The following is a 23,974-nucleotide window of genomic DNA, read 5'->3' as shown; positions in this document are numbered from 1 at the left end:
TCAAAGTGTTCACTGTGAACGTCACAGGAGCGTCACAGTTTGACCCGCTGCTACACGGTGACGGCGTGGGTTTCTGACCAAGCATCAGTGTTTGAGTTGAGGTAAGATTTTGTGATAGTTTTCCCAAATCCCAAAAGTTCATGTTCTGACACTCAACACAGAGCAGGGAGGAAAGTTTGGGATTTGAATTTGATAATGGGAGCTAGAACGAGAAGAAAAAAAAAGAAATGTCTAAAATTGTAAATTGTCTTCATGCCTCCTGAGATTCTAACATAAATGAACAATTCACTCATGAAGTCATCCTCTTTGACCCGTGTACAGAACGTGTCAGCGTGCTGAGTGCTCACCACAGTCGGGTATCTGAGATCGGAAGTCAACGATGACGGAGAACCGGCGGCAGTGGCGAGCGTAGTGGGCCAGCGCAGAGCAGAGGCACGGTGTCCCGCACTTACAGGTGTCCGAGCGACACTGCTGGTGGAAGGACGTCGGGCTGAGGTACTCGTGGCAGGCGGAGAACAGATCCTGGTTCAGCACGTCACACATCTCTGAGGCGTAGGCCACTGGGCAGCGGGTCGACACACAGTTATTGGCTCACAATGTACAAATATAAACTTTCATATGGGAATGAATTTGCAGCACAGGCTGACTCAAACACATTTGTGTAAATTCACGAGTCTGCCGCTGCTTCACAGTTAAAGCGCGCAACAGAATCTGATAAAAGCTTGAAGCATTTACTGTGAAGCAGCTGCAGAAACACGAGAGAAACAAAACAAAGAGTTTGGATCAAAGATTATACATGAAGTACATAAAGACCCTTGAAAGTAAACTGTTATTTTGTTAAGTCTGAATTCTTGACGACTCCGCATAATAAAAATAAATCATCTGTCTACAAGATGTGAAAGGAACACATACATCCTTAATCTACAATCAGAGTTAACGTGTACATTTGATAGATTTTAAAGTATATTTCAAAGTCTCGTGGTACCATTTGCAATATCCAAAACTACACAGCTCTACCTGAGACGTTTTTACATTTATACCCAATATTAAAGGAATATTTCACTCGAATATGAGCTTTTGTGTATCAATCACTCTCCCTGTGTTACCTTGAATCCTTGAAGAAAATGTTTTTACTCTCATACCTCCACAACGGATGAAGAATGAAAAAACTGAGAAAAGTCTTGATGAGAAACTTGTTAGGAATCGTCAGATTTTAGCGAATACTTCATACGACTGGACAAGTGATACTTGGATTAAACGGCACGAGTTGTGGAGAGGAAACAGATGTTTTGATGTAGTTTTGCTGTTGTTAACCGCGGCCCAAATTTACTCCAATTCATCAAAACTTTTATCAGTTTTTTGATTCTTCGTTCACCGTGGAGGCGTGAGAGAAAAACTTCTTCAAGAATTGAAGGTAACACCGCAGGAATAATGAATATAGAAATGTTAAGTTTGTGGGTGAAGTATTCCTTTAATACAACAAATATTGACAATGTTTAGAAGACTTAGAATGAGCCAAACGTATAACATTGTGAATGTCCTCTTCTTCACCACTCAAACAGAAGAAGCTGAAAGGTAAGAGAGGAACTGACCGGCCTGCTGGTGGGTGTCACAGGGGTCGAGCTGAGGAGCACTCAGGCTGGTCGAACACGCCGACGAGACTCTCCAGGCGTTTCCAAACAGCTGAGGAGTGCTTTCTATCATACCGGATGGAGATCTGCAGTAAAGACATTCACTTCTTATATAAAGTCTGCGTCATCAACGACCTTTTTTCACACGATGACGAGCAGAGTCAGGAGGACTCAGACTTACTGCAAAGCCGCCATCTTAATCTTTCAACCTGCGTTTTTCATCAGGTATATAAGATTAAATCTCGTGAAATAAGTTTAGAATATGACGACAAAATGATTGGTTTGGCAAGACTTAATAAACTGAAATGTTCAATATAATCAGAGGATGAAAAAAGGACATTTGACACAGGACTAAGACTAAAGACAATAGTTGCCACAATGTAACAGAATATGATGTAGAGGATTCTGCAAGTCATCATTTTAACTGCAAAGTCTATTCTGGAGGTCTTCGGGCAAAGCGAGCTCCAGTTTTTCTTTCTCGTTGCATACGACCACTTCAGTCACCGACTGTGATGTATATCCATTTACAGCTGTTAGGACAACATCCGCCCTTTATGGCCGGCCATTACGATGCCCTACAGTGGAGCCCCTATTCCACTAACAGTAAATTCCTTGTTGAAGTGGCGTGTCCAGTTGGGCGCTCATCTGGCCCGACTAAAAGAGCTGATCAGAGAGAGAGGCTTTTGATGCCGAGCCGCCGAGCCAGTGTGCATTACAAAAAGAGAGAGAGAGAGAGAGAGAGAGAGAGAGAGAGAGAGACAGACAGAGACAGAGAGAGACAGAGAGAGAGACAGACAGACAGAGAGAGAGAGAGAGAGACAGACAGACAGAGAGAGAGAGAGAGAGACAGACAGACAGACAGACAGACAGACAGACAGACAGCTTCACCATCACCTCCCTCTCCTCCTCTGAAACGGGAGCTCTCTCTCTCTCCTATATCATGGGAGGAGGGGGGAGTTAAGGGGGTCAAAGGTCACACACACTTACAGGAAGTCGTCCTGAATGTTGCCATTGAAGGTGCCACACAGGCCCACGGTGTCGTCCTTCCACAGCTCGTCGGCCTGCAGGTAGAGACGAAACTCCCTCCAGCTGTACTGCAGACGCAGGCCAAACGCCGTCTTCACCTGCAGGAACATGGACGACAGCTCCTGGATGTGGAAGATGTCTGCGGGGAGATGAGGGAGGACGACACTTTAGGCTTTCAGGTGGCAGCAGATGAGATGATTAAAGGACATATTGCTTTTAGGGCTGGATGATAATTCAATATGATAATTTATCGTCTTTCAATGGAATCATGTCGGGATTCAGGCAATTCCCTTAAAATGTTCCTACATCCCAAAGTGATGTCTTCCAAAACCCTAATAAATCTAATTTACTATGATATAAAACGAAGAATTTTTTACTTCACTATCAAAAGTGTTGTTTATCAGTTTTCAGCTAAATATACTCCATTAATCAACTGATAGTTTGAGCACTAGTTTTGGATCTGTTTGGCTTTGTACTTCAAGATTTAATGTTTTTCTTCCCATTATGTATATTTCTATATGTTCTTCATGAAAGGGTCTTGATTGATTGATTGATAGCTAAATACTTTGTCAGAATGTGTTTGTAATTGTGTGAACAATGTGTGAAGTAGATAAAAGGTGAGGAAGTTACCATCAGAATAGGGCAGGGAGATACGGTACTGTCCGGCCATGAAGACCTCGCCGACGTGACTCAGTGTAATCTCCGTTCTTGGATCCTCGTCAATAACCAGGTTAACTGATTGGATGCAGGCCCCATCCAAATTCTGCAATTGAGACGAGATGGCTTGATAACGCACGCTGGGCATAATCCCAAACAGCAGCAACAGCAGTTCAGATGCACAACAGCACTCACAATGAGAGGGAGGTAATGGGAAGTGTGGGAGAGAGAGAGCGAGAGCGAGAGAGAGAGAGAGAGAGAGAGGAAAACAAGAAGGGGAAAGTAAGTAAAAAGATTTTACTCTCAAACCATAAAAGCGGTGGTGATGAATAGTCCTGTATTCAAACTGATGAAAAGTGTAAAGCCTCATTAGCGGCCCCTAGAGGCTACAATGTGCATAACAACCAGAGAAATAAAGCAGGTGGTCAGAGAGGCGGCCATTTTTATGAACCGTTACCACTGCTACCGTTGTAGCGAGCTAACTGCTGTGTAAACTAAACCGACTTAACAAGGCAGGTTTTGCAGAAACGACTGAAACGAGCAGTCGAGTGGTAACGTTACGAAGCGTAGAGAGTAAATTTGTAAAAATTAGCATAGGAAAGCACATTGCTATCAACAAATTAGTGACTTTCTTTGGTTAATTTCCTGTAACCAGTGTAGCATTAAAGCATGGTGGAATTAGCAAGCTAGCTTGGAAAGTAGTGGACAGCTTGCTAGTTAGCTATCTTGCTAATTCCACCATGCTTTAATGCTACTCCTATTCTATTTATATTTATTAATTTCATACTAACATGCTATTTTTTTAGCGTTCTGTTGAGCATTTTTTCCAGTAATGTCCGCACAGCAATTTTTGTAATACTGCAAATATATCAATATTGCAATACTTTTATCGCTGGGCCATAGGCTCAGTCCCCATTGTGTTGCCTAATTCGGCATTAGATTGTGACTTCACAGACATTTATATAAAAAAATAAAAATTCAAGATTGCCACTTAAATGGTAACCAAGTAGTTTTAGTTGCCTAGATCAGATACTGTGCATACGAGTGATTTTGGGAGCAGTAATATGGGACATTTTGGAGGACAATGACAGAAGTTTCAGGAGTATTTATACCACCACTGTTTACAACCCGTGCAGCAGTTGTCAAAGATATCCCGGACTAACCACTATCACCGTTATCAGGGCAAGGAGCTAAATGTCTAACAGTGATTACCAACACTCAAGGAAGTACTTAAAAACTGCACTTTGGTCCATTACTTTAATAAATTACAATTACTTGCTCTGCTGCTCTGATATTTTTAAAGTAATAAAACCTGCACGTCGCTGACAGTAAGCGATCTGCCTCTATGAATCGTCTCTTTCATAAGTGACAGAGCCCCATAGCCAAAAGGTTTTAGCACCCCCCCCTTCCTCCTTTTACTCTTCCCATCATTCACCTCCTGTTTTCCGCATAACCTTCTCTCTGTCCAACTCCCCCACCCCATCCAGCACCTCTCTTCACCTCCCTCCTCACTACAAAGCCATCCACAGCTTCTGTCAGTCAGGCCAGATAAGGTAATCCTGTTCAGTTGGCTGTTGGAGGACTCGGGCCTCTGCTCTGATGAGTGGGACAGCTCAAAGGCGGCTGGGTAATTAAAGGCTTGGAGAGAGAGAGAGAGAAGGTTGCTTTTTCGTGTTCATTATCTCCCCACAGTTTGATCGACGAGGTTTCCTCGAGGCTTTCATTTCTCTAAATCGCAGCATGGCTCTTCAACAAAAAAAAACGACCTGGACTCAGCGGGGGATTATCGAGCACTTAAATTATGATATGATCTACACGACGGACAAATTGTTTAAAGCTGTAAGCCGAGACAGGAGAGCACTTGCAGAGGCTGATTGTGGAGGAGTTGTGCAGGAGTTGTCCAAGATGTAGAGACGTTTGTTTCAGAAGCAGGAAAAGAAAACAAATAAAAGATAAAGCAGATTAAAGGTGACTCACGGCTCCACAGGGGGCGTTCTGGATGGTGACCGTGAACTTCCCCGCATTGTGACTCTTGGCAAGGACGTACTGACATGTTGCAGAGAAGGTGTAGATCCGCCCGTCAAAGGATTGAAAATACATATCGCCGGTCACCGAGCACTCGCCTGTCGAGAAAGAGAGCGAGACTCTCGTTTCCTCACTCCGAAACTAGGAATCTTTTTTTCCATCCTTGCTACCTGTCCCCTTTCCTTCATTCCTACCTAGAAAGCTACCTTCTTTCTTTGAACTTGCCCAGAAGGACATGCCCTTCTTTTTTTGCTCCTTCAAGACTTTTTCAGTCCCGATACCTGGTCTAAGGGCATCGGTCTATATCGAGTACCGATCCGATACCAGTGTTCTGTGTGGAAGAGACTGGGATTATTCTTTGATGTGTAAGGAAACATCAGGCCTTACTTAAGCATTGCTTCCCTGACTTTGTACAACTAAATTAGAACTACTTAAATTAAACTGGAAAGCATTTCCTTGCACCATATCTTGAGATTTTCCTTCCTTAACCTTTCTTCCTTTCATGTTCCCGAACTAAGATGCCTTGTCCTTCCTTGCTTGCTTTTAATCCTCAATTTCTAACTAGGATGCTTCCTTTTCCTTTGTTCCTCAATAGGATGATCCCTTTTTTCTTACTCCAAAACTTGGAAGCCTCCTCCTTCCTATTTCCCTAATTAGGAAGCATTTACTTGCAACATATGCCGGGACTTTTTCCCGTCTCCCAAAGTAGGAGACATTTTTTTCCTTAATAGTCCCCGAAGTAGGATCCTTCCACCAAAGATGACTTGTTGAGAGCATCTTTGGGTTGTAATAAAATAATCACCTCTTTCATTGAATTTTAAAGTGACCTGCGGCACAGTTTAAGTACAAATTCAACCACCCACAGAGCCAAGGCACAAACCTGGGCAGCTGTAGTCGGTGCAGTTCCACACTCCACCCACGCATGTGCTGAAACAGAAAGCAGAGACGTCCACAGGTGGAGAACATGAAAGACGGAGCTAATCAGCAGGATCACGGATAGAAACTGGACAAACCGAGCCCAGGTGGTCAGATCGGAGAAGATTAAAAGGAGCGTGTGGAGTCTGCAGGACAATAACCTGCTTTTTTAAAATATATGTTGATGACATGTCACGATAGATGGTCTCACATTCGTTCATCTAGTTTTCGCTTTGGATCCAAAGGGGATGATGTCAAAGATGTTTGTTTAAATACAGTAAAAAGCATGAAGCTGGTACTCCTCGCACACATTTTATATGAGATAAAAGAACAATATTTGAACAGGTAAATCAAATCTTCTATCCATTTTTTCACCCAGTCTTGTTATAATGGCATAGGAAGTGACAGAGGGGTTAAACGGTGCTTGCTGTCATGTCACATGTCTTGAGGGAAAACAGGAAGTAATGGGGAGAGACACAACAGAAGTAACAGCCTCGAGGCACGGCTGTGATATTCAATGTGAAGACAGTAAAGCACGTAAACACAGAAGCATCTATCGAATAAAGCATGAAGCACAACACTCACCAGTTGCTGCATTCCTCCTGCAGTGTCTGTCCAGACGGATAAAACAGGCCGTGGTACTCACAGGGACAGTCGGAGGGCGTCACACAGCCTCCGTCCTCGTAAATCAGACCTGAGGACAGACAGATGCAGGATTCTCTCACGCCTATTTACTCAATAAAAGATTAGATGTTAATTAAAGGTGGAAAAAGAAAAGCGATGGCCGATACATTTATAGAGAGGAAAAGTTGAATAGGTAGTATATTTTAAGGGCAAAAGATGAGATAAAAGGCATATATGCAGTCTTTTCGGGAGAATAGACACAATGATAGATCAATATAATCTGAATAGATACGCACTATCGGGGCAGTAGCATCCATCCAGGCAGGCCAGCTTGCTGTCGATGCACGTTCGCTCCAGGTTGCAGGAGGCCGGGCAGCAGCTGATGCATTCCCTGTACTGCAGACCCAGGGGACACTGCTTCGCTGGTCGCGAAAAAATTAAAACACAACATACATATCAAAAACTTTCTACTGATGAAGACTGACAATAGGGAGATCGGACAACATTGGAGAGCCTGCTGTGTCAGAAGATATCGGCACTACAGCCTTTAGACCTATTATACAGTTGAATAAACACCTCTCTGATACAAGTGAAGCCAAATTTAATGATTGCTATTATTGCATTTAGCTAAATCTCGTTTATCTGTTGACTTGATTAAAAGTTCAGCAAATGTCTACAATGTTAAATTCATAGTATATATATATATATATATATATATATATATATATACTTCACCAGCTGATTATCTGTCTGTGTGACAGGCAGTAATCCAACTTTCAAAAACAGAAAATAATAAATTAAATATATTCCTTTGTGCGTGTTGACTATCAAAAGTAAACCACGCTCTGTAATAGACGCAGTTCACCTTAGCAACAGTAAGCTAACGCAAGACAGGCTAAATTCGTACACATCGGATCAATATAAATAATATTAACGGTTTCCAGGCACCACTGAAAGTAATGAAACAAAGTGATATTTACATTTTTTATATGGAGGTAAAAATGTGTTAATTAACTTTAACTGTGCCCACTAGGTAGCCTCTTTTCCACCAGCTAATACGTTAGCATCTTATGTTAACAACAGCTAACGGTTCTTTAGCTGACATTAAGTAGGCTACAACTACGCAAACATGTTATTTATAAAATAATTTAGTGGGTTTCCACACACACCACTGAAAGAACTGAAACCAAGTGATCTGGTTACATTTTTAACGTTGACCTTAGGCACAGTTAGCTAACGGTTCTTTGGCTAATTCATTAGGTAGGCTACGACAGTACAATGATCTGATCGATATGAATTATTTCAGTAGGAAATGTGATTATATTGACAATTTTTACATTAAAAGGTAACAAAAATGTTAGAATTTGTGTTATTTTCACAGTGTATTTGTCGGTCCCGTGCCTTCTAGTTCACCTCTGTTTAGATATAGACCGCTGCAGCAATGGGTCCTAAAACCCAGAAATGAGTCAATGTTTTTGCACTTTGAGGTCCTTCCTCTCGAAGTCAATGTTTTGTTCATGTGTTTTTGGTTAGATGCCTGAAATAAGGTCTGCGGTTAACACAAGCTTAAGATATTTTAACGTTTTGTTCTATGATATAAAATACATATATATAAAAAAACAGTCAATTTTGAAGCTTTTAATAAGTGTCTTGAAAAATGCAGTTGCTAATACACAGCCTCGATGTGCATACTCACGCAAATGCAACCGAGGCGTAGTTTTTTTTTTTATAGCCTAACGTTAGCTTTTTACTTCTGCCGATTGCATTCACGCTTCAAAAATCATAAAAGTGGTGTTCATTATTTTGCTGAACAAAACTTAACTAAGAATCATAACCTTGTGTTTACCACGGAGGAGATGGAATTGTCTTTTTGTCGAGGGAACGAGTGCGATGGTAAACTTCCAGGGGTTTTCTTACAAAATGACATCACCCCTTAATGAGTTGTCTATATTCTAATTTAACTGAGTGGGCTATCTGCTACACTAAGTCGTGTTAGGCTGAATTGAAACGTGCAGCTTTTATCGGGGTCCCTCTGTGGCACACAGTTTGAAAAACACCTGGAAAAAACGTACCACACTGAGGAATGTGCTGCCTCCAGTCGTGCAGTGGGTGGTCGGCGTGGGCACAGGCCCGGGCGTACTCGCTGAACACCTGGCATACCACATCACCGTTGGGACCCGACCTTCAGCGGAGTAACAAACAGAGAAGGACTCTTTGAGCTGAGCCAGGAGAAAGGTGTGGCCACATGAGCCAGGTACGCCGAACTGATCAGACTGCTCAAAAACAAATAACTACCCACCAGCTGTGTCGCCCTAATGAGTAAATCTTCCAACTAGGCTGGTTAAAGCTGGAAAAAAGCATTTGTTGTAGTGTGTCTGTAACAGTCATCTGATGAGGTACAGTTGTGCCTTTATCACCAGTATCTGTTCCACCTCACTCTGAGTTCACTCTAAACAGACTGCCAGGGCTAATGTTACTAACAGAGAGAGGGCACGTTCAGGATCATGGACCTGAGCCACCAAAACACACTAACTGAGAAAGCTGAGAGTGGGATCGTTTCAAACCAGACAGTAACAAGAAGTGCTAACAGTGTTTTTTGTGGTCCTGGACTGAAAGGTAAAAATCCAGGATTTCTCAAAACACACCTCAAGTGGCTACACAGAGAAGAGTTATGTCCAATAAGACATTACAAAAACATGAATCCAGCTTTATTAATGTTAAATTAGACACTAAAGAACTTCTGTAAAGATTTCTTTATGTGATTAGACCATAGTATAAGAAGTGAACGTAGTCATCCTGACGTTACCCATTGGTTTGTGGACTGCTGTTATGAAGCCTAGCGTTTGACGATTTTGCCGTCACCATCTTGTTTTTTTTCCGCAACCAATGAAAATAAATTACCATATTTGGACTGAGGAGGAGTGACGTAGAGACGTAGAGACGTAGAGACGTAGAGACGCCGCATACATCTCTAGTATAGATCTGTCAATCACTGTGTAGCCCCGCCCTAAAGCATCCCCTGCTTTATGGTCTGTTTGACTCTAAATGGACCATAGTTTACTAAATGAACATCATGCTGTATTGAAGAAGACTTGAAACTAGAGATTGAGACCATAAACTCATGTTTACAATGTTTACTGAGGTAATAAATCAAGAGAGAAGTAGAGTCATTTTCTCACATTACTGTGATCAACAGGGACGTATACGGTGTATCTACGTCACTCCTCCTCAGTCTAAATATGGTAATTTCTGTTCACTGGTTGCAAAAAAACACGACCATAATCCAAGATGGCGACTGCAAAATTGTCGAACTCGAGGCTTCAAAACACCAGTCCACAAACCAACGAGTGAAGTCCCGATGACTACGTCCACTTCTTATAGACAGTCTATGATTGTCCCCTGACCTTTCTTCTAATACCAGTTCAAACTGTACACAAGAAATATCTCATATTCATGCTCCTCTGAGGATGAATCCTTTCCATTTTAGACAATCCAAATCATCACAATATCTGAAAAACAAATGGATCAATTCCCATTAAAATTGCTCTGGATATTCACGATCCACAATGGATGAACCTCTATGATTTCGGTGACACTCGATCTGAATCAGGTGTTCTTACCTGCAGAGGTCGTTGGAGCAGCTGGCCATGTAGGACAGCGGGCTGACGAAGTCATGGCAGCTCTGAAATGGCGGATCCAGCAGCATCGCACACACCTCCTCCACTTTCTGCGCTCATGAAACACACAAAGACAAGTTTTTACACTCGAAAACATACAAGCATGCACATTTCTCTCTCTACAGTTTTTTTTGTTGTTATCAGACACCTTACCAGCAGGACATGAGCTTCGACTGCAACACAGGGTGAAGAGAAGCCAGAGGGCACCGTGGGACATCGGGCCTCGTGCGGCTCGGCCTCCACCCAGCTATTCCCAAACATTTCTACTTCATTAGTCAGCACACCTGAGAGAGACACACGTCTTAAAAAAGGTCTGCTGAACTGAAGGGTGGAGATTATAATTACATTGTGAATACCTTTATATGCTTGTGCAAAATGATTGATGATTGGAATTAGTTGGTACTAGTTTACGTATGCGCACGTCATATTTCATTTTACAGGAAGAAAAGGTGATTTTATTTTGATATTAAAATACAAAGAAGTACATTTTTCATGAAAACCTTTTTATTAATATATATTAGTAAATAGGTGAAGTATGACCGGGGATGTGAATTAAAACTCATTTGATCGCAACTTTAATATTTTACATACAAAACATATGACGAACTTAAAGTAACATGATGCATTATTATCATGTTTTATATGTTTGCTTGTAAAATGTTTTAGACTACAACATTATCGGCGATTTTTTAAAGTAAAGTATGCTGCCCTGCAATGGACCGACATAATGTGCATTATGTTAAAGTTGGGTCGTGATTACACAGATTTAGATACGGCGAATGTATCCATGATGCAACGCGCGGTCGGATCTCTTGCTCACCATAGAACTGAATGGGATCCGTCAACATATTTGGTGTATTTCAGCCGTTACAGACAGAAGGACCGTACCGTAACTCGTCTTCAGGTCGTCCTGGACGTCCGCGTTGAAATTCCCACACAGGCCGCAGGTTCTGCCCACGAACTCCGGGCTGAGTTTGATGTAGACGGAGCCGCTGCGTCCCTCCCAGGCCAGCGTGAAGCCGTGCTGCTGCGTCACCAGGACGTACTGGGAGATCCGCTCCAGCTGCAGGTCGTGGATGTGATGAGGCAGCTGCAGACTACAGACAAGAGACAGAGAATGCACCGTGATACAGACGCCACCTCCTCCTCTACACACGGCATTCATCTACACACAAAGGAAATGTGAGATTATCATTTCAGTCATGTAAAATGGGACATTTAAAGAGCAAGCAGCCTTTGACAAACAAATAAGAAATAAATGAAGACCTTTGACCCTTGAAGGTGACGTTGGTCGCGTGCAGCCGAACCTCACCCTCCCACGGGAGGAAGAGGCTGACGGATCGGTGGCAGGTGTAGGGGGCGGAGCTGCAGCCCGGGTCATTGTGGACCTGCATATAGCAAGATGCAAACAATGCATAATAATAATAATATGCGTTTCACCTTTTAAGACATCATACTGGTGGTTTTTCATGTTTTCCCTCCATTGAATACATCACTTCTTATTGACTAAACTTTAAAAGTTCTCCTGGTTAACTGAAGTTTTTTTCTCTTTGTTTTAACCTGATTATACTTTTGAGTAAAATAAAGTTTTGTTGAAAGAGAGTGATGTGTCTATTCTAGTGAAACAATTAGTCCAGCAGAGACTCTTCCAGCTACAGTCCTGCACAAATGAAGAAAAAACAAGAGATAACCGGATGAAAAGAAGAAATCACAGACAACTATTTCGGCCCCAGCTCTGCCTGAAAGAGGTTTAAACGCTGAAACTTGAGCCCTGAAATTAACACACAAGAAAAACGTCCACGATGCGTCATAATGCGTTTGGATCTCTTGGTGTCCCGATGTTCGGTTTGGTTTTCCCATAGACAGATATGGTATCTGTTACCTTTTCATGGGAAACAAAGTCCCGGTCTGTTGCAGATGCTTTCAAGGCATCGTGGGTAATTGCAGTATTTAATGGTAATTGACTCTAATAACCAGATAGCTTTCACTAATCTTCTGATGCAAATCTTTTACCTCGAGGGCTGAGACTTGGAACGTCGCAGGAGTCAGAAAGCACAAGTGTTTTTTAGAGCAGGACGCCACCGAGTCCAAACCGTCTGGGCAGCTTCTAGTCGGGGGGGGGGGGGGGTTACTGACCTGGATGACAATGCTGGCCTGGGTGGTTTCCTCACAGTCCCTCAGCAGAGTGTACGTGCATCGACCGGGGAAGTGGTAGTAGAGGCCGTCAAAGGTCTCGAAGTTGTACTGACCCCACGACCGACACGTCATCTCCCTCTCAAAGCCGGGATTTGGAACTGGGCCGCAGAATTTAGGGAAGAAAAGGAATAATGATGGAATGAAGGTCATGTCTAAAAAGACTTTTATTTACTTCACACAAGAGAAATCATTTAGTTTGATATTCACCCCTAATGTCGTACTGTTTCTTTAAAAGTGAATTGTCCGTCTCTGTAAAATCCGTAGACGTGTTTACAGCACTTCTATTAGTGAACTGTTTGTGACAGTTGAACGCACGTTTTGCGTGATTACGTCATTTTCTGGCTCGCGCTAGCTTCACTGCATCGAGCACAAACCAAGCTGTAGAGACTGCTCAGCTCTGATTGGTTGGTCTAATCTTGCAGACGCCATTAAGAGCACCAGAAGGAGGCAGAGAATATCTGCAGGATATAGTGACAGTTTGAGAAAATATGACTAAAAGTTACCAAGAGCAGCTTTAATAGAGCTTTTTGTGCAGCTCTTTTCTCAGGGAAACAATACAGAATAAAGCAGATTACTGCACTAACATTCAGAAAATGACAATGAAGTTAATTCATTTATATTGGAAATAGATGCAAGTATCTCACCCTGCTGGTAGTTTTGTGTCAAAGCATTAGCTTCAAGCATTACTGAAAGTACCAAAAGTAAAAGTACGCGTCACTTTAATGTTGCAGTTGGTAAAGGTGGAGCTGACTTTAATGACTTTATATTCTGCTGCGTAGATTGTATCTTCAATAATACACCATAACGTACTATTTAAGTATGTTTTGTATTACTAATCTAAATCTGCAAAGGAACAAAAGCTGTCCAATAAATGTAGTAAAATGTGTGTTTCGGACACATTTAAAACCAAACGTTGTTGATAATTGCAGTATGAAACAGAAATAAATAAAATTACTTATATAATCTAGTTCAATTGCCACCATTCCCAATAGTTGTTATAACGGTTGGTTGATTTTCTCATGTTAAACATTTAAACAGCAGGTGTGTGGTGCACCTGTCTGACATCTGTGTCCAGTGGCCTGATACAAGCTGCAGTCACATGACTCCGACTGAACGCACTGTCCTCCATTCAGGCAGGGAAACACACACGGCTCTGCTGAGACAACAAACAGTTACACACTCGTTCATTTTGTTTAATGAATGAGTTTAATGGATGAGTTTAATAATCTTAAAGTAAAGAAGTCAAAATGAAACACCAAGGTATGGTTTACATTTTGAACCACCTTGTCATTCGCAAGTCCCTTCATCATTTCAAGTGTTGATTGTAGAAATAAATGTTACATTAAGCAGGATTTCTGGTTTCTAATCATTTTGTATTTTATAGTTTAAAAAGTGAGAGGAGCGGATCAGCTTCTTTTATGTTGCATCAAATTCATGTCAACCGCCGCAAAACGATCTGCGTGCATCCAGACTAAGAACCACTGAAACAGATGAATAGCTGAGTATCTGCAGGTCAGGACTTTAAGTCAAAAGTCGCCATCTGTCAGCGCTCGTTTGGAGACGTCGGGCTCCTGCAAATGTTCCGGTCAAACGCACCAATAAACACCAAACGATGGCTCCTCATCCTGCAATAACACCATCTGCTCAGTGGGCTCACAGCTTGTCTGTTCGGTCAGCCACGTCCAACACAAGCGCAGGTACCATAGAGGGGTTTTAATCAGATACAAGCTATTTCCCTTCTGTTCCCTTGTGAAAGGGGCAGTTAAACACATTTAAAGACATATTACACAACTTTCTAGTGCTGCAGAAATGGCATCAGGGTCGTTTTTTAAAAAACTCTTTTGCAAGAATACCTCTGGAATGCTTTCCGCCAAAAGGCACAAAACAGATAAAATATCTAATGATTCAGGACAGACAACTGCTTAGTGCAACCCATTCACCAAAGTACTTTAATATGGGAGGATTCTTCAATGCACAAGTTATGTCGAACATTCAAGGGCCAATGCAGGTTATAAAAGGTGTGGAGGTCTCTTGGTGGATGGGTTTCATATTGTTGGACTGGTGGAGACTAATTCTACAAAAAGTATTCAATACGATTGAATTTATTTGTACATGCCAAAATCACAAATTTGCCTCAGAGGGCTATACATTTTGTACAGCATACGACATCCTCTGTCCTTGGACCCTCGCATCATTAAACAGGGAAAACTCCCCCCCCCCCCCCAAAAAAAAAGCTTTAACAGGGAAAAACATAAATAGTAGCCTATAATACTGATAGATCAACAGCTATTAAAGGGCCAGCGTGTAGCAATACAGACGATCTATTAGCAGAAATGGAAAATAATATTCATAACTGCTTTCATTAGGGTTTAATCACCTGCAACTAAGAATCGTGTTTTCGTCAGCTTAGTATGAGCCGTTCATGTCTACATAGGGTGCAGGTCCTCTTGACGTGTTTGGCCGTGAATTAGGCCTCCTTAATTCATCAACACGCTTGTCAAACTGCGGTAACGTGAGCCACAGAGTGACCAACCGTCTGCCCTTCATTGCCCCTTAAAGAAGTGTTGTTATGGCAAAGACGGCCTCTGAGCGCGGTGAACGGCGTTGCCACAGTTTTGCACTCAGCGGCTCACGTTAACGACGTCTTGGAAAGGGAGGAGTGAGCAATCTGCAGCCTCACCACAAGATGGCACCAAATCTTACACACTGTTCCTTTAAGTTTGTTGCCATAACCATGATTTTTTTCCCCCTAATCTATTATATTTTGGGAAATACAGTTTCTCTTACTTTCTCATCAAGAGTTAGATGAGAGGTCAATACCACTCTCATGACTCTCATGACTGAGCTTTAGATATGTCAGTGAGCGTATGATTTACCTTTGGACAAAGCCAGGCTAGCGTTTTTTTCCATGTTTCCACTCTTCAAAATAAGCTTAACTAATAGCTTAAAAGACATGGAAGAAGTATCTTTCTGTTCATCGAACTCTCACCAAGAAAGCCAATAAGCATTTTTCCTAAAAATGTCTATTATTTTAAAACCACTATGAGTAGGATTTGAAAATGTCAGACTTTGGCGTCCCCCTATGGTAGTCTCTAAAGGGACTGGGGTGGGACTACTCTGAACTGGGCAGAATTGAATACAAAACACAAACTGCCTCAATTTTCACCAGTATTCTCTAAAATTGTTTACCATCAAAACAATTAAAATGGCGGCTTTAAGCTTGAATTGAATTCTCTATCTAAACCTTTATAAACCTACCTTGAATCCTACGAAACGATGACCTCAGGGCTTCTTTCGCCTGCTTGACGAGCAGTGAAATGTTAACTGGACGCTCGTCTCCGCTGACTGTGTTTCCTGGTGAACCGGATGATGATTGGTTGGATGGCACTGAGCTGGTCTGTGATTGGTGAGATGGTGTTGACAGTGATTGGTTTTGTGATGTGAAGCTGGATGAATCGTGGAGTGATGTGGTCGAGCCGTTTATGGATTGATTAGCTCCTGTTAAACTGGTTGGTGATTGACTGGATGTTGAAGTGAGTGATGATTGGTTTGGTGTTTTTGGGCCGGTTGTTGATTGGTTTAATGGTGTTTGGCTAGATGATGATTGGCTAGGTTTTGATATGATTTTGGCTGGTGCAAGTGATGCCTTCTTGGTCTGTGATTGGCTAGGTGGTGTGGTCTTTGCCTGTAATTGGCTGCCTGGCGCCTTCTTCTTTGGTGATTCGCTAGATGGTGCCTTCTTTGTTGGTGATTGGCTAAGTGGTGCTTTCTTAGGTTGTGATTGGCCGGCTGGTGCTGTATTGATTGGTGTTTGGCTGGCTGTTGTTGTGCTGCCTAATGATTTTCCGGCTGATGCTGTGATGCTTGGTGATTTGCTCGGTGGTGTTGTTCTGCTCGGTGATTGACTGACGGGTACCGTTTTTGTTGGTGTTTTACTGACTGGTGATTTCTTTGTCTGTGATTGGCTGATTGGTGCTGTATCAGTTGGCATTTGGCCAGCTGTTGTTGTGCTGCCTAATGATTTTCCTGCTGTGATTGTTGGTAATTGGCTTGTTTGTCTTGTGCTCGTTGGTGATTGGCTGACTGGTATTGTCTTCGTTGGTGATTGGCTGGTTTGTGTTGTGCTGCCAGGTGATTGGCTGGTTTGGGTTGTGCTGCCAGGTGATTGGCTGGTTTGTGTTGTGCTGCCAGGTGATTGGCTGGTTTGTATTGTGCTGCCTGGTGATTGGCTGGTTTGTGTTGTGCTGCCAGGTGATTGGCTGACTGGTATTGTTTTGGTAGGTGATTGGCTGGTTTGTGTTGTGCTGCCTGGTGATTGGCTGGTTTGTGTTGTGCTGCCTGGTGATTGGCTGGTTTGTGTTGTGCTGCCTGGTGATTGGCTGGTTTGTGTTGTGCTGCCAGGTGATTGGCTGACTGGTATTGTTTTGGTAGGTGATTGGGTGGTTTTTATTGTGCTGCCTGGTGATTGGCTGGTTTGTGTTGTGCTGCCTGGTGATTGGCTGGTTTGTGTTGTGCTGCCTGGTGATTGGCTGGATGACACAGTTCTGGATGCTGTTGGACTAGATGGTGTCGTGGTTGCAGATGATTGGTCAGAGCTGACGGTCCGTGAGGAGGTGGGTGTCCTCTCCGTGCTCGAGGACGTCAGGTTGGACGCATCGGTCCGGCTGACCGGCGAATGACTGGAGGAAGACGTGTCGGTTTCTAACGCAGCAGCTGCTGTCTGGAGGTCCTTCAAGGAGAGAAACTGAATCAGGCATTTCATCCAACAGTTGCAACCATTCAGTCATGCAACCATAATCTGATCCTATCTAGCAATGTTTCAGAGCCTCTTTCAACCAAATATATTAAAACTGATCATTTTTCAAATTGGGCCTTGGCACCGTTTGGCAAAGAGAGCAAGGAGACAATTCCAGTAAACCAAAACTAAGTCCTTGTTTGATTCATTCCATGAGTTCAATATAAAATCAAGCAAATTTGAAAAACAAGCTCGGCTCTCGGGTGACGGATTAATTAAGATTTGATTAAAATGTAAAACACCCCAAAACTTTTTTTACAATTCTGTGTTTCGTTAAGGCCAAACTTTCTTCCAGATTTACACCGGTTGTTGCCAAACCAGAGTCCGGACTGGTGAGGATGGAACCAGGGCAGCACTGGGAAAAGAAGAAGCTCAAGAGAAAAGAGCGGTCATCCGGCCTTCATGAACGACTCCTCTGTGACTCCTGACTCTTTCCCATTCAGGTCTACAACCCCACCCTCCGATCCACCACCGCTGATCTTTGTTGCATGAAATATTCAGCGAGGGGACGTTTATCTAGTGGTGGTTTTTTTAACTAAAATGTGAATTCTCCCTTAGGTCACGATGCAGAGCCGCAGAAAATCAAAGGTTAGGCTTTGGAAGCTGTCTTCGGAAGGAAAATTGAATATCTATCTGGAATATTTTAGCATTAGAATTATAAGTTGAAAACAGTAACTGCAGCTTTGATTAAAGAGAAAGTTGGCATTCAGAAACCATCAGTCGAATGTTGTTTCTACAATTTGAGCCTCCCCGGATACCTGAGCTCTCAAACTGAGGCTTTCATCTCAAAGAGCAGGAACAAAGCAGATGGCAATGATGAAGGGTAGGGGGGTACGAGGAGGGTGTGTGACTATGAATCATTGATCACTGATTAGTATCAGCAGATATCGATGCTGAGCAGGTCAAACAGAAACGCAAGCAGTGTCGCCCCGGATGACACGAGGTAGATCGTCTCTCTATACCTGCGACCTGTGCTACTAATTGCATCGTTCGTTTACTAGCCTCCTATAGTTTGGACCGGATTCTCACGCCTCTCTGAGCCAAAGGGGACAAAAGAAGCGACCGCATTCAGGCTGATGGAGGCTCCGATAGCGGAAGAGCGAGACAACAGACCAGGCTACTGTATATTCCTGCTGGGACTCCCTCACATGTCTGTTTTTCTGAGGAACAAATGTCACAGTGGAGCAATTTTACGTTTTACACGCTGAAGTGCACATCAGCAGGGAACAATGTGAGTTTTCAGCTCATATCTTTAAGTGTCATCCGGGTACCGTCTCTGCCTGATCTCAGGGCTGTGTACTTCTTTTGTGCAGAAATACACGTTTTATTTTGGCTGTTTTGACTCAACCAACTATTTTTTACCACAATAAAACCACAAAAATACCATCAGGCTGGTCTCATCCAGCATTCGTAGCAAAAGCTACAAAAAATTTGTAGGTTTCCCACAAAATCATTTTGAATAGGTTACCCTCGTGATAATGAACGATAATGACTTTTTCGTAAGCTATCATATGAACCCTTTGAGGATACGTTGATACTGTTGGTGACGTAAAGTTTTTGTGATTTAATTAAAATAGAATTATAGTAATCTTTAAAGCTGCAGTGCGTAGGAGCTGGCGCTATCTAGCAGTGAGGTTGCTGATTGTAAACCAACTGAAACTGAAACACGGCGAGCGTGTAGGAGAACTACGATGGTCGATGCGAAAACGTGAAAACGTGAACATCTCCATCTATAGCCATAGAAGGGTTTGTCCCCTCTGGGCTACCGTAGCAACATGGCGGCTTCCTTGAAGAGGACCCGCTCTGTATGTAGATATAAACAGCTCATTCTCACAAAAACAACGATTCTTATTTTCAGGTGATTATACACTAAAGAAAACATACATGTTAATATTATATTCTATTTCTGCCAATAGATCTCCCTAAATGCCTCACAATGCTGAGTTCCACATCTCATTTTTTCAGTACATACTGCAGCTGTCCTTACAGAGAAAACATGCTGGCTTAAGTACTGCAATATTCCACCAGATGTAGAAGGACTTCCTGGTATTTGTTGGCATACTGCATTTCACATATAATACGTAATAGGGCATGCTACATCATTTTTGGCATACTAAGTAGTCTGCTAGTATTGGTATTGGAATGCACAGACTGTTCCTTCAAATAATGGCTGCCACTTGTCTATGCTCCTTTGCATAAATTATGAATCTGTGTCTGTGAGTCTATAAGGAAACAGTGGAAGTTTATACTGGAGCTACTGGAACGCTGTGTATAAGTGATTGGGATAAAATCTCTCCAGGTGGCGGTTTGATCTTTTCTTTCCTCCGGCTCAGTGTTTTGGTGTTGTCTGTGCGTTGCAGATTTTTTCGGTGATCTCTGGCTGTGTGTTTGCCGCCTGAAGCAGCTCCATCAGCATCAATGATCAATGCGGCGGCCTACCTGCCCTCCCTGGGAAGCGGTGTCCCATTTCTGCTGCTTTATCCTGCTGCTCCCGCTGCTGGGACAGAGAGAACAAGGACAGGTTTGTTCCTGCTTTCAACCCCCCCGACACCACAAACCCACCACCAACCAAGCCACCAGGAACCCCCCCCCCCCCCCCCAACTACCAATCAATCAAACACTGCCTGTTCCACGATATACTACTGACAAAGGGCCACCTGAATCAGAAGTACAGCTAAGGGTGCAACGGGTCAATGTAATAATCAGTTGATCCATAAAATGACTAAATAATAGTGAAAAATGTCCCTCACATTACAAAGATCACATATTTAAGCTGATATTTTTACTTTAACAGTCACAAAAACAATATTCAATATATTAGAAATAATTAATACAAATAAAAATAATAATAAAAATCCTGAGAAAACAGCAAATATTCACATTTGAGAAGCATGAATTATTCGATTTATTATGTAAAAAATATTTATACTTGTTATAAATAACCTTATAGATATTTATGTAAAAAAAGTATTAATTGATTAATCGACCAATCCTTTCATCTTATTTATTTATTGGTTTATTTGAACGGGACAGTGCACATTAATAAAAACATTTCTGCAAATGTGCCAGAGTTAGCCAAAAGGCTATTTTTCATCTGTAGTCCCAAAGGCAGATGTTTACAAAATAAACCTAAAAACAATGTAAGATTAAAGTTAAAAGGTTGTACAATATTGACACTTAATGCGTGGACAAACAATGAAAAAAAGTGAGAATAACTATGTTAAAATAGAAACATGGACTAAAAACAGTATTATGCTGTAGTTGTTTAGACACTAAAAAACATCCACGTCAGAGGCACAAAACATAAAAGCATACAGAGTATGTGAAATACATAAATCACTCTTGTTACAACAAAAACATGCTTTAGTTATTATTATTATTATAGATTATAAGATATGGGAATAAAACACATAATACTTAAGGGAAGATATACATATATGCATACATATACTGTATATATAATCTATATATATATATATATATATAAAGAAAGAAAACATACATGTAATTCAAATATCAAACCGAATCCATTTTAAATATGTTAAAACATTAAAAATAATACATTTTTATTGAAATAAAAAGACTTACTTATTAAACTGCTTCCCGTCAGAAAGGTTCACTCTGTCAACACCCCAGGACAGATGCGCTGAAATCCAGATCAACACTGTGAGAAGAGTTTCATTTCATCCGGAAACTCTTGAGAACAACAAATGGAGGATTTAGGAGTTTGATTCTGCACAAAGAGAGCGGAGCGGGACTCACCTTGATAAATGAGGATAAAACACAAAGATAATAAGTGAAAAGGCCGTTTCCGGCCTCGTCTTAAACAGGGATCCATTCGTGTCTCGCGGATCCGCATGTCAGTGGGGTCTGGACAGCATCACCTGGTGAAGACCCTCCGGCTGGACTCCCGCTGCGCCCTGCGCTGCTCCATCCGGATCATCCGCGAGCGGCCCCACCGCGCGCCTCAAGACCACGCCGCACCTGCTCATTAGCATAACATATGCGCGCGGTGGGCGGAGGGTTTGCGTCGGTGCTCTGACCTGCTGACTGCACAACACTGCACCGGAAACTAAAAGGTGACATCAATGTGCTTCAAACACAAGTAACCCAGATGTTGTGTGTCCGTTAAAATTAGTCGAAAGGAAACCTTTATTAAAACATTATGTTGTGTCTAAAGGACCTGAAGCAGACAGGTGAGACTGTGAGAACAGTGCCCCTCTGTGGTCCACGGGCAGCCACGTGGAGCGAACGGAAGTCATCATGCTGAATAATAAATGAGCTCAATAAATAAAGTAAAAACCTTTCTTCTGCAGAAACATCTGGTTCAGAGGTTTGCTGGTTGGACTGAAGCTGGAGCGCAGCAGATGTGTTCTTATACTCAATGCATCTGTGAATATGTATATGTTCTTCTACTTGTATGAAGACTAATACACTCACACTGCACCTTTCATTTACCTGATCCATCACTACAAGCTCACAGCGTTAAACGTATAAAGCAGAGAGGCTCACGAGTCTCTTATTGTCTTTAGTCTGTGATCTCTTTAAAAGAAATACACGAAGAGAGCGTTCCTTTATAGTTAAAAACTGTATTTTCACCCTAAAAATGATAGACTCAACGTCAATGTTAATGTTAAATGATACATGATGATACAATGAGACAGAGGGAGAGAGAGAGACAGAGAGAGAGAGAGGAGGGAGAGAAATAAATACTCGAGTGTTAGGAGATGCGCAGATCATCAGTATCGACCACAGACTGTATAGAAGAAGTGGACGTAGTCGTTGGTTTGTTGATGTTTTGAAGCCTCAAGTTTGGAGTTTTGGCTGTCGCCATCTTTGTTTTTTGCAACCAGTGAACAGGAAGTGAGGAGGAGGAGTGACGTAGAGACGCTAGAATTTACCTGCTGTTGGTTTATAAAGCACTGAATGGTTTCGGGCCAAAATACATCTCTGATCTGCTGCTACCTTATGAACCATCCCGACCCCTTAGGTCATCTGGGACCGGTCTACTTCCTGTTCCCAGAGTCAGAACTAAACATGGAGAAGCAGCGTTCAGTGTTTCTGCTCCACATATCTGGAACAAAGTCCCAGAAAGCTGCAGGTCTGCTGAGACCCTCAACTCCTTTACATCAAGACTGAAGACTTTTCTGTTTGCTGCCTTTAATTCAACCAGATTCAAGGATATTAATCAATTTCCTGCATTTCTGCATTTTACTACTGTATTTTATTTCTTACACTGCTTTTTAATGTTTTAATGACTGTTTTTAATGTTTCAATGACTGTTCTTAATTGTTTTAAGTCTCCTTTTATTTTGCCTTGTTTTGATGCTTTTATGTGAAGCACTTTGAATTACCTTATTGTTGAAATGTGATACACAAATAAACTTGCCTTGCCGTAAACGTCTCTGGTGACACAAGATTCCAAGGGAGGATTTCTGTTTCCCAGTTTGACGCCCAAATTGTCACCCGTCGATCACCGTGTAGCCCCGCCCTAAAGCATCCCCTGCTTTATGGTCTGTTTGACTGTAAATGGACCATAATGTACTAAATGAACATCATGCTGTATTGAAGAAGACTTGAAACTAGAGATTGAGACCATAAACTCATGTTTACAATGTTTACTGAGGTAATAAATCAAGAGAGAAGTAGAGTCATTTTCTCATAGACTTCTATACAACCAGAAGAGTCGCCCCCTGGTGGACACTAGAGAGAATGCAGCTTTAAGACGCCTCTTCTTTACGGCTTCACTCGGCAGAACCGGAGGTTGCCGCCTGGTATCGGCTGATATTCAGCGCGTTGACTGAGCCTAACAGCAGATTAGCTGACGTTGACTGATGTTTCTGTCGTGTTTCAGACATTTCACGCCGCTTTGTGACGGTTATTTGCAGCCGATCTGAAACAAACAGGAGTGAGTTTTTGCTGTTAACACGTCGGCCGTGTGTTTTTATGACTCCGTCTCTGAGAAAATCAGCAAGAAGAACGCTGTGCTCTGATGTGCGAGTGCTGTTGTGTAGAAGCTGAAAAAGGCTTTTAAAGAACTTAATATTTTAAAGTCTTTTTCATTTGAAAAGTTGTTTCATACATTTATAAGACGGCTGAAGACTTTAAAACAGTTTTCTTTTATGATGAAACGGTCTTTGTATTCCAGGCACAAAATGGGGAATAAACAACAACAAAAACATCGGCAATCTGCCAAATTGTTATCTTTCAACATTGAATTGGTCCAGAATTTCACAATCGGCGCATCCTTCTAAGCATGGAATAAAAACAAGCACAGGAAGTCACGGTGACGTCATCTTTATGCCTCAAGAGCTCAAGTTAACTGAGATTAAACTAAACAAACACTCAGCTTCTGTAAATCTCACTTTAAATCAAAGGAAAGTTCTTTAAACAGACTAAAAGATATCTGATCCATCTACACACCAGGGA

The 23,974-nt window shown here is 42.1% G+C and overlaps 2 protein-coding genes across 2 annotated transcripts in view; both read right to left on the bottom strand.

Annotated features, from left to right (window-relative positions):
• otog (otogelin) overlaps positions 1-21,405 on the bottom strand; it is a 59,201-nt gene extending 37,796 nt beyond the window's left edge. Inside the window, exons 1-20 of the mRNA XM_076078555.1 lie at positions 21,309-21,405; positions 21,135-21,192; positions 19,986-20,043; positions 17,352-17,480; positions 16,836-17,310; positions 13,806-13,907; positions 12,692-12,849; positions 11,822-11,943; positions 11,444-11,652; positions 10,709-10,839; positions 10,499-10,605; positions 8,951-9,060; positions 7,175-7,300; positions 6,840-6,948; positions 6,220-6,266; positions 5,292-5,437; positions 3,288-3,420; positions 2,619-2,796; positions 1,593-1,717; positions 348-560 (exon numbers count right to left, since the gene is read on the bottom strand). Of these exons, the coding sequence (XP_075934670.1) occupies positions 348-560; positions 1,593-1,717; positions 2,619-2,796; positions 3,288-3,420; positions 5,292-5,437; positions 6,220-6,266; positions 6,840-6,948; positions 7,175-7,300; positions 8,951-9,060; positions 10,499-10,605; positions 10,709-10,839; positions 11,444-11,652; positions 11,822-11,943; positions 12,692-12,849; positions 13,806-13,907; positions 16,836-17,310; positions 17,352-17,480; positions 19,986-20,043; positions 21,135-21,192; positions 21,309-21,405 (2,833 nt within the window). The remainder of the gene's footprint in view (positions 1-347; positions 561-1,592; positions 1,718-2,618; positions 2,797-3,287; positions 3,421-5,291; positions 5,438-6,219; positions 6,267-6,839; positions 6,949-7,174; positions 7,301-8,950; positions 9,061-10,498; positions 10,606-10,708; positions 10,840-11,443; positions 11,653-11,821; positions 11,944-12,691; positions 12,850-13,805; positions 13,908-16,835; positions 17,311-17,351; positions 17,481-19,985; positions 20,044-21,134; positions 21,193-21,308) is intronic.
• Positions 21,406-23,645: 2,240 nt separating this feature from the next.
• The window catches only part of aph1b (aph-1B gamma-secretase subunit), an 8,884-nt gene continuing 8,555 nt past the window's right edge, over positions 23,646-23,974 (bottom strand). Inside the window, exon 6 of the mRNA XM_076078656.1 lies at positions 23,646-23,974. This exon is cut by the window's right edge and continues 550 nt beyond it. The gene's annotated coding sequence lies outside the window, so the exon portion shown is untranslated.

Source organism: Anarhichas minor, unplaced genomic scaffold (assembly GCF_050575085.1).
Source record: "Anarhichas minor isolate MPS153535 unplaced genomic scaffold, ASM5057508v1 ptg000067l, whole genome shotgun sequence".
In the NCBI taxonomy this organism is placed as follows: Eukaryota; Metazoa; Chordata; class Actinopteri; order Perciformes; family Anarhichadidae; genus Anarhichas; species Anarhichas minor.
The sequence above is the reverse complement of the archived record's forward strand: the minus strand, read 5'-3'. Positions and strand labels throughout refer to the sequence as shown.